This window comes from Triticum dicoccoides, chromosome 5B (genome assembly GCF_002162155.2).
Source record: "Triticum dicoccoides isolate Atlit2015 ecotype Zavitan chromosome 5B, WEW_v2.0, whole genome shotgun sequence".
Lineage (NCBI taxonomy): Eukaryota > Viridiplantae > Streptophyta > Magnoliopsida > Poales > Poaceae > Triticum > Triticum dicoccoides.
In genome coordinates, this window is record NC_041389.1 from 716,825,441 (window position 1) to 716,836,093 (window position 10,653).

Sequence of the window (10,653 nt, forward strand, 5' to 3'; positions counted from 1 at the left end):
TTTTTTTTCGTGGTAATACGTGTCTCACTTATATCATAAGGAGCATAGTACAAGCCACGTACATACTGACCTGACAAAACTGAAAAGACAGCAGAACGCTAGTCTTTGCACACAGGAACATCAGCCAAGAAGTAAAATTACAAACAAGACTGAAGAATCCTATGAGCTTGACACCAATGCCCGTCACCTGCCTCTAGAACCACCATAGCAGCCACCAAAGGAGAACATGACGAATCACCTCCACACCCGAGCTCGACGCAGCTCCATCGCTGATATGCAGCTTTGCGGACCTCCAAGGTGGCTCGCCAATAAAAGCGAAGCCATTGCCCTTGAACGAATCAGACCGGGGCAACACCCCGGACACGCCATCGAACTCCAGATCTGGCACCCCCGCCCAACTAAGATGTTGGAGAAGGAAACCACACCTGCCTGCCACGAACCACGAATCCAGATCCACCATCTTCCAGATGCCGTCGATGCAGACTACAATCTGCATCCGCTCCTGGACTACCTCCCAAGCTCCACGCTGGTGCTGGAGCAAACGTCGGTGCAACGGCGGAGCTCGAGGACACAGGTCCACCACGAGGATGCCACCGCCGCCGCACCATCCTTACTTGAACAGTCTGGTTTCCAAATCCACCCCAAAAGCGGATCACCTCGTTGGTGAAGGGTTTGAAGATTTATTAGTCGGCGCCGTCATCGCCACTACCGAAGCCATGACGATGAACAACCCAAAATTCTAAGAAACTAATGCCTAAAAATACTCCACATGCGTGGATCCGGCGACCCACCCCCTCACCACCGACAACCGAGGTCGTCAATGGAGGGGAGCCGCCGGAGGATGGTGGCGGCGAAAGACGCCCTGGCGGCAGGAGGCGAGATCGTCTTTCTTTTCTTCTCCTGGAAGAAAGAAAGCGCTGCGTACAGACCCCTGCCGCTCTTACAGAGTGTTTGGGTAATTCATAGAAAAGGGATGGGAATTTACAAACAGAATACGGCTCGAGAAATTGATAATTAGTCTCAAATTTAAAATCTTGTGTGTGGTAAGAATTAGTTGTAGAAATTTGTGTCGCACGTGTTATCACAGAGAGACCAACGAAGAGATGTGAGAATTGACCGCGTTAACTTTCTTTCTTCTTTCCTCCTCAACTCAATTGCCTCCCAACCAAACAATGGATTACCCAAACACTCTGTTTTTGCAACATGCATTCCTATCATATTCCTACATTTTTAGAATATTGCAAGGCAAAAAAAAGGCCCTAAAGATAGGTGGCAATGTATACAGTGCCAGTCTACCTTAACCATTGGTGGTTTTTCTTTCTTTTGGAAACTGAAGATCCATTGAGTTTTTTACAGCAAGGTCCATCAATGTTTGCTTAACTTGGTACGTTAAAAGATTATTAAGCAAGAAACGATTGAGGCCTCTGCTGGAGGAAAGTCTAATTGCAAATTTGACACTGAAACGTGTACACATCCACTCCTGCCACTGGCTCTCCTACTACTCGCCTTCATCAGAGTGAAAGGAATACTCCCTGTGTCTCAAAATGTAAGACCTTTTTTGGCACTACGACGGAGTAGGAAACACAAGAGCAGAGGCAGAGTATATGGAAATTACAAAAGTGCCCCAGCCTTCCATCGATCCGTAGCGCTACTTCGGTCCGCATCCTGGTTCACCGAGTTAATATATTGATGAAACAACAAGGGCGATTCCATACTATTCAAGTAGCCATTGTTGCGCCACGGGATGTCTTCAAGGAATTCATAGCCTCCCTGCACGTTTAATTCCAACACCAACTCTATATCAGAATCATTATAATTTTGGGAAAATCAGGCTTAGTCTTTTCAATGCATGACTACATTTTCAACATATAAATGCATGCAACGCGTAAATCTCATTGGACTGTATGTAGATCAAGGTCCTTGGACTCTGATATGACAAGTCATGGTGAAAGTCATGTTCTGCTTTCGAGCTCATTTGAGCTCACGATGAACAGTAAAAATGAAAACAAGATCAAAAAATTCCAAAAAAAAAAATTTAATGGACTTCGACAAATGTTTTAAGTGCTTGCAAACTTTCATGACGAAATCACATTCACGGTAGTCATGGCAAAAAAAAGCAGCACTTCAAAATGCTTTCGAAAATAATACTTTTGGAGCATCGATTTTTCTTTTTTGTCATGACTTCCACGAATGTGATTCTTTGATGAATTTTTGTAAGCACTGAAAACTTTTGTTAATGTTTGCACCAGAAAATATTCAGATTTTTTTTGGAATTTACTGTTCACCCGAGCTCATTTGAGCTCGAGCTCAAAAACTCTGCGTCCAAGTTATGGGTGAAACTGGAACGTACCGCAACACAGCCTCAATGTCAGGACTCCACGGGTCCAACTTGGCTGCCTCCAGAAAAGCATTGCATGCACTCTCGTAATCCTGATGATGATGCAATTTAAGGCAAAAAAGAATAGATGAAATGCGGCGACAATCAATAGAAGATTAGACAACCAGATAGATATCTTTGATCACACCTTCAATAACATGAGCGCTGCCCCCAGCCGGTACCAGCCCTTTGGCCAGCCAGGCCGCATTTCACTGCACGCAAGAGCATCCCGCAAAGCCTTGTGCCCGTCGCCCATGCGGAGAAAGCAAAGGCTTCTGTTCGATAACAAGGTAGCGTCATGACGGTCATGCTTCATTGCCTGCATCCAACAGGATGAGCCCAAAGTTAGCACATACTCCGTCTCATTATATAATAACATTAATCACGTCTTGATAAGACGTGCTTGTAACTCTTTTGTAGTTCACAAAGGCAACAAATAACACCTTGACTTTCTGATGAATTAGAAGTTTAGAACTTATAGCGGTCAGGACAATATGGTCAACTCAAGCAAATTTCCTTATAGCAGCAATTCAAGTACTCCCTCCATAAAGAAATATATGAGCATCTAGATGACTACTTTAGTGATCTAAACACTCTTATGTTTCTTTACAGAGGGAGTATGAAATAGGACAATGTCGAAGTGAAGACAATCGTCAAACTCGTTCAAGATATAGTATATGCAAATAATTTTCCACTCTTCCTTGAGTAGAGACATCAGAGTCCAAACCCACAGCCCAGAAATCAACAACAGTTCTACTGTTGTTTAAGGGCACATGCAAGTGCTTGTCAGGTACTCACAATCAAACTTACTAGCATTATGGAAATAAAAATTATCTTCATCAATAAATTAAAGAGAGATGCGTCTCAAAGTAAAGCGTGATGCGAACTGTACTTGTCAGTTGCAAAGAGATGATCACTCTCTTAAAGGGAGCATGTATGACAAGAATGATGTGAGACCAGATCCCGTCACCTAACATCTTTCAAGCAACAGGTATAAAATTTGAATGATCACCCTAAATAAGGTGTAGTAGCATACCACACTGTACAGTGTTGCCGCAGAAAAATAATCGTTTCTCTTGAGAGAATTAACCGCAAGTGACTTCAACTCTGCCATTCTTCTTACATTTGAATGATCACCCTAAATGGTCAAGCAAAAAAAAGGAATTGAGACTCAGGAATGCCAGTATAAAGCAGTACATATATACTCCCTCCGTCCCAAAATAAGTGTCTCAATTTTGTACTAGCTCTAGTATAAATTTGTACTAAGCTTAAGACACTTATTTTTGGACGGAGGGAGTACTATTGAAATTTTAAAAGGAGGTGCTTGGCTGGTGCGGCTGCTCAGAAACAGTGTGTTGCTGCCATAAAAGAGTAGCAGAACAGCCATGTTTGATTTCAGAAAGATCTTGATCCTTGTCTTGCTCCTGATAGTACACAGAAATTTTTATTTCGAGAACTCATGATATCTCCTACCATCTGATCAGTGCAACAAAATTATCCACATCTAAACCTTTGTATAACAAATTATGTAATTGGGGTCCGGCAGTCCTCTAGCTGGATCTGCACTGCACTGGTCATCAACCTTTTTTTCCCCTTAATGCATAAGTACAGAGTTCTCCTGCGTATTCTAGAACTAATCTCTTCCATTAAAGGTGCTCAACATAGGGTTGTGTGGCGTCTGTTTGCTGCCCAGGGTTGGGTGCTGTGGTTTTCGCGTAACAAGCTTGTGATTGAACGCAGAATCCTCGGTCAGACTGCCAACTACATTTTTAAATGCATAACTTTCTTTCAGCTTTGGCTCCTGGTGGGGAAGGAGAAGGACAGGGCACTAGCAGCAGCTGCTTTAGCAAAGCTTAGAGATCTACACCACAGGCTGCCACGGGCGAGCTCCCGGGGGGCCTCCTAGTGATCCATGATGGCATCGTCTCTGCTTGTTTCTACTGTTGAACCTTTTTAGTCTGTGCTCCTTAACTTCATTTGTAAGCTGGTATCCCCAGTACTTTTATGTTCAGAACTAGTGTTGTAAGACTTGGTTGGTCCTGTTTAGGCTTTATATTATAAAGTCGGGCGCTTCTTGCGCCTCCGTTCCAAAAAATATCTCATAAGCCCTATCAGGCCATCACCTCCGACCAAAGAGTCTTTTAAAAGATTATCAATAGCATGTACAAAATTTGTGTTCATCGATCAAAAGACGAAAGAAACATGGCTAATTTTGTGTATGGTAATTCTAACCGAGAAACTATGAATTCAAAGTTGATGCCAAATTTAAACTAGAAGATATATGAACTAAACAGGGTCCAGTGAATACCTGCTTCATAGATGCTGACTTTGCATGGTGTATTATTCCGTCGATGCTCCAATCATGCACAGTTGGAATACAATAAGTCACAGGAAATAAGATCTCAACGTCTTCCCTTGAACCATCCAGTGCAGCAATTTCTATTGGCATCCTACCAAACTGTTATAAACAAAGTTTAACTTCAGAAAATCACTTCCGGGAACGCTAGGGAAATGGAAACGAAGGAGGCAAGAGTTTATCTTACTATATCATTAGTAAGATAAAAAATGGTTTAGATAATTTATAAAAATGAGAACTAATTAATAGAATGACCATCAAAGAACCGTGTTTGCCATTTACACTCCAAACCCCTTCCTTCTAGCATCCCCATTTTCAGACTGCAACCTGACAGCCCTGATTCGACTCGAAGCAAGATTCTAAGTTGTCTTGTTTACAAATCTTCCTTCGGCAATGACATCGAGTCTAAACATTGGTACAGTGTAATCTTGTAAATGTACAACTAACTCCTACACGATATGAAGAAATTCAAAAAATGGTAAAACAATGTCAACTTAGCGATACTTACGACATTATTGAAGAGCTACATGATAAAAGAAATCAAAGAATTACATGGTTAAAGATATTTATATACTAGAGATGTCAAGTAATAGATAGAACAGACCTGACAAGAAATGAAAATGCCAGCACCTCATTGGTTCTAGTGCAGTTCAGAAAGGTGAGTGTGTGCATTTGTCAGGATGTATTAAGATCATGTAAATATTTATAACACAATGGTCAGTGCATTTGAGTTAACTAATGGATAAATGAAGGCAGCCAAGGCATGTTTTACACCATACAGTCTAAATATAAGATTCTAGGATCTTGGATTGAGTGGAACGTTTTGATCCTAGCAAGAATCTTTGGGCCTGTTTGGGAGAGCTTCAACGCTTGGATTCTTGTAGGATCTGAAGTATGTAGGCTAAAATAAGATGATTTAAACCTAACAAACAAAATGCACAACCAAACACCCCCAAACTACCCCTAATTCCAGCTCCATGAATTATTGGGCCTGTTTGGGAGAGGCACCAGCTCTGAGAATTCACTGTTAAAAGGTGTGCCAGGATGAGAAAATCTCCTATTTGATAATCCAGTGGATCTTAGATCCCGCTATCAAAACTGTTAAAATATCTATGATTTGATGCGGGTCCCAATCATGAAAACCTTTCAATAGTATTCTCGTGTGTGAACAGCAGTTGCAATGTTCAACCAATTGCCATGCCATGGCAGAGGTAAAGAAATCTTACATTGTCAGGAACATTAGGGTTGGCACCAGCTTCCAGTAAGTATTTCAAGCATGCAGTTGAGCCTTTTTCTGCACCAGCAGCAACTAAAGGGGTTATAAGACCGTCATTGACATCTGCACCAGCCTGCAAAAAAAATATTACTACAAAATCAGTTTCTACAATACCTCTCTATGGGATGTTTGGTTCATTGCCGATTAGACGCTTTCTTGTGGAAATCATTAGTGCAGAGCTGCCATTAAAGGTCAAACCTACTATAGTGTGAAAAAATGTAGCATTGAACTAAAATTGCCTTAAGTAATTCTAAGGCCTAACACAATGAAAATGAGACTGCAAACACGATACCTCGACCAGGAGCTTGACACATTTCACTGAGGAACCCGCTATTGCAACAAGAAGAGGGGTTTCAGCACCAGGTACTATCTTGTTACACTAGTGAGAAACAGATAACACACGAGTTACTATACTGAGGAAAGATGTAGGAAAGAACAGACAAATAGAATAAATAATGCATTTGCTGTAGTAAGGCATTCTGTAAAATAAAAATAAAAAAACATTTCGATGGCATTGCAAAAGCAAACATGTATCAACAAGAGATTCTGGAATGATATATTAAGCATTAATGCCTTAGTGGCCATTTTTAGCAATTAGACCGTTTTTTCAGTCCCATGTGTCACGTAAAAGTAGATGTACAAAAATAACAGCAGCCCGTTTTATTCCTAAGGAAGCTGGGTAGGCTAGAGCCTAGAGATGAACCCAACAAGAGCCACCAAAAGGAGTAAAGATATATGAAAGAAAAACATCTATGATCATGAATTACTAGAGGGGATACAAATTCAGGAAGCTGCCATTCCCTTAAAACTGGCATTTAGAGAACACATGATAGCATGTAGAGTTGACCCTATATTGAAGAAGCAAGTAGGATGGAGCTGCAAAGAAGCTATGGCTTATGTACTACTTCCCCCGTTCAAAATAATTACCACGACAAGTATTTTGGAATGGAGGGAGCGCATAGCTAGATTTCTTTGAAATCAAGAAACCATAGCTCTTGCCAATAATGGCCACATCTCTTTGAGAATGCAGCGTTAGTAGAATTTAAACAAAAGTTAACAGAGTGCACTTAGTCACTGCTATGAAGGCATGATCTTGGATAACTGCTATTTTTTTTGTATAAGTTAGATCATAATTGCCCTCGGACTTTACAACTCTAGACTTAAAGCGGTAGAGTGGACTCAACACAACCAGCCAAGCAAATGAAACATGGGAACAATGCAGCTAGCCAAAAGGACACTAAAGGTGGAAATAGTATATTGTTAAACCTACATCCGCGTCGTGTTTCAACAAAATTTTCATAGCTTCATCATGCCCATTGTAGGCAGCGATATGCAATGGTGTCCCGCTAGCAGATACTGGGTCAACAGAAACTCCTTTTGCAAGCAAGAGTTCCACCATTTCAGGGTCTCCTGAGTAAAGAAAAACGATGAAAAGAGAATCCAGCAAGTAATTATTGTAGCGTACGTACAACTGATTGTGTTGTGTGATGGGGGAAAGTAATATGATCAAGATCCACACTAACTAAAACTACATGATGAGGAATAGTTACAACAGACAAGGGGGCAGAATATGGGAAAATGGGCAACTTTCAAATCCAAAAGAAATCACATAAGACAATAACAATGGCACTAATGTGTTATCCTACTCATATACAATTAAAATCATGACATTTGTCAGACGAGTTTTAGCCAGGCAACAATAGAATACCTCCTATGAAAGAGGCCCTAAGACTAAAAAGGTCACTTTATAAAGGTCTGGCTGTTGTCAACTTCATATCAGTTTAGCTATCAGTGTGAAGGTAACCCAGTTTCCTTACATTCGCTCAAGGAAGCAATGTGGCTGTGAAATGTCGAAAGTCAAATAAAAGAAAGAAATAAGTAGATGGTTTGATGTATAAGGTAAATTTGAATAATTATTTTTATCAATTAGCAGTTTATCTTTGTCATGGTAAGCAAGGTCGATGAGAATACTTTGCCCCTCCCAAATAAGATACCACCATCTGTTGCAAGGAAATCAATATGAATACTTTGCCCTTCCCGATATAGATAACACAGTCTGTTGCAAATACCAACTTGTACATACTCTCTTTCCAACACACATAAGAATATATTATAATAGAACAATATTGTAAGGTACTGGAAGAAAAATGCCCATGTGCTGCCAGAGAATTAGTACCTCTTCGAGCAGCACGATGAAGTGGGTTGAACCCTTGGTCATCAACTTTGTGTGGATTGGCCCCATGATCAAGAAGATAACTCATAGTATCCATCCTTCCACCATGCATTGCCCAGAACGGAGGTGTTAGATCTACCAAGCGTGTCAATGAGAATTATACCGGGATCAATAATTCGAATAAATGAATTCCTAGCTATCGGAGCATGTCCGCATCCCCAAATTAGTTGCATACAAATGTCATAATAGTAAACTTGATTTGTTTTCCGATTATTAATCCCTCCGTCCGGGTTTATCAAGCCTCTCTTTAAGTCTTTAGTCTGGGCTAAAGTTTGACCTACAAAGTTAATTACTCCCTCCGATCCAAATTAATTGTCGCAGCTCTAGTACTATCTGCAACAATTAATTAATTTGGATCGTAATAAAATGTTAACTATATGTCACAAAATTTGTAGCATGGAGAACCTATTTCAGATACAAATTCAAAGTCTAGCACAAAATACGAGCCAATAAACCTGGAAGTAGGCGGACAAGACATACTAGTTTAGCTAGGGACAGAGAATAGAGTGCAGAGGCACCTTCGTTATCGACGGCGTCCACATCCACCCCTAGCTCCTCCACCAGGTACCTGCACACGGGTAGCCTCCCATTTCTGGCGGCGATGTGCAGCGCCCCGACGCCTTTGTGCTTGGCCGCCCCCACCACCTCCCTGGGATCCCTTGTGCTCTCGTCCAGCGCCCACACCAGCACTGCGACGCGACGCGACGCGACGAAGGGGGAGAAAAATCAGTACCTCCGTCCCAGACGCCAGCCAACCCACCCGGAAATCCGAAATGCGTACTCTTTAAGAGGCGGAGGTCGCCCTCGCTGGCCGCGCGGAGCAGATCCAGATTGAACTCGTCGTCGGCCGTCGGGTTTGGAGGGGCGGCTCTGCGCTTGGACGGGGCGGCGCGGGGGCGGGGCGGCGCCATGGGGGCCGGCGGCGGCGATGAGCCTGGGGTTTCGAAGTGGGGATTTGGCTTGAAACGCTGAGGAGCGGCAGGCGGAGGCGCAGGCGGGAAGACGAGACGACCGGGGCGGGCAGTGGAGGGAGGCGGCGTGTCAATCTCCGGTGGAAATGCTGCGCGTACGCTTAAGGTCTACACAGGCGTTGACTCTGGAGTGCACCCGCTGTGGGTGCTTTTGGCAGCACACGTTTTCATCCGCTTCTCTTGGAGTGTACCTGGCCATGGGCAGCCCGACCCGACCCGGCTTGAAAAAGCCTGGCCCGACCCAGCCTGACGCTCCTCACGGGCCGGGTTTGGGCCCGTCATATTTGCGAGTTAATGATGAGGCCCGGCCCGAGGCCCGACGGGCTTTTACGCTGATGGGTCAGGCTTGAGTCTGATTTCTAGGCCCGACACCCGGGCCAGGCTGGGCCCGGGCCTGGGATTTCTGCGGTGGGCTTGGTCAGGCCCGGCCCGAGCGATGGCCAGGTATATCATGGAGATGGCTACGTGGAGGTACTAGAACATTTCTATCCTGTCAAAAGGTCAAACCTTCAAATTTATGATACAGGTTGAAAAAACGCACCGAACATATCTGTAAAATAGCATATCGGTATTTTCTTATTGGATCATGTATATTAGAGATCCCATCCATCATATATGGAGTATTCAAGAACCGGAGTAGGGTCCTGGCGACGCCCCAGGCAGAGGAGCTCTGCAGCGGCCAACCAGAGCGTCGTCAGAGCATTGCCGGAGCAGGCAGCGGACTGGAGCGGCAGGCTTTTACGCTGACGGGCCGGGCTTGGGCCTGATTTCTAGGCCCGATGCCCGGGCCTGGGATTTCTGCGGCGGGCTTCGAAGTCTTTCTGGAGCGGCGCCTTTCTGGCCAGCTGGAGTTCGAGTTCGTCCATGCGTAGGTCATGAGAAAGAAGAAGCATGAGAAAAAGAAAGATAAATATGTCTAGACATGTTTTAGTGTTAGATATATCCGTTTCTGAACGAATGTAAGACGGTCTTTTCGGGACAGACGGAGTATATTATTTTTAGATTTTTAGAATTTTCTTTTAGGAATTTGGACTCACAGAAGTTAGGAGGTAAAAAGTTTGGTCAAAATGTGGAGGCCAAGCGTTTGGAGGAACTCAACAAACGTCCAGAGAGGCCACGGCTTCAACTGCGGCTACTAATTTCAGGTTAGTTTTTGTTGCTAACGGTCACGGATCTCATGAACATGTTAAGAATGATTTTGTGGCTCTTAGCAATGCCTTATGCAAAGAGCCGCTGGAGGATCTAGGGTTGGGAAGGATTTTTGGTCTGATGGTCAAATTTTGAAAGATCTGCTTTAGTGGTTGATGTCGGTGTCCCTAGTGGAAGGATGGGGTTATGTCAAATGTCAATGCATCCGACGCAGCGTTCATCTCTCTGAGGTGTGATGCATTACTGGAGTAGCACCCTACCCCGAGTGTCAAAAACACTCGGCAAAGGACA

The 10,653-nt window shown here is 43.4% G+C and overlaps 1 protein-coding gene across 2 annotated transcripts; it reads right to left on the reverse strand.

Moving 5' to 3' along the window:
* Window positions 1-1,369: 1,369 nt before the first annotated feature.
* LOC119312929 (ankyrin repeat and SOCS box protein 5-like) lies at window positions 1,370-9,288 on the reverse strand. 2 transcript variants are annotated; one of them, XM_037588718.1, is made up of 11 exons: window positions 9,024-9,288; window positions 8,761-8,931; window positions 8,186-8,317; window positions 7,280-7,416; window positions 6,302-6,388; window positions 5,960-6,082; window positions 4,686-4,835; window positions 3,414-3,515; window positions 2,526-2,696; window positions 2,351-2,430; window positions 1,370-1,770 (listed from the first exon to the last, which is right to left on the reverse strand). In XM_037588718.1, the coding sequence occupies exons 1-11, from the start codon at window positions 9,151-9,153 to the stop codon at window positions 1,719-1,721; spliced, it is 1,335 nt and encodes a 444-aa protein (XP_037444615.1). In that variant the 5' UTR covers window positions 9,154-9,288; the 3' UTR covers window positions 1,370-1,718. The 2 variants fall into 2 exon arrangements, with proteins under 2 accessions (XP_037444615.1, XP_037444614.1); XM_037588717.1 differs by having other exon boundaries at window positions 7,280-7,419; window positions 9,024-9,287.
* Between the last annotated feature and the right edge of the window lie 1,365 nt (window positions 9,289-10,653).

What these genes read in the sequence shown, in the direction of transcription:
- LOC119312929 (XM_037588717.1), bottom strand. Translation starts at nt 9,153, where the DNA reads ATGGCGCCGCCCCGCCCCCGCGCCGCCCCGTCCAAGCGCAGAGCCGCC. An exon ending in CGACCTCCGCCTCTTAAAGA is followed by an intron (nt 8,932 to 9,023) that starts GTACGCATTTCG and finishes GTCGCGTCGCAG; the next exon opens with TGCTGGTGTGGGCGCTGGAC. An exon ending in GGACGCCGTCGATAACGAAG is followed by an intron (nt 8,318 to 8,760) that starts GTGCCTCTGCAC and finishes CACGCTTGGTAG; the next exon opens with ATCTAACACCTCCGTTCTGG.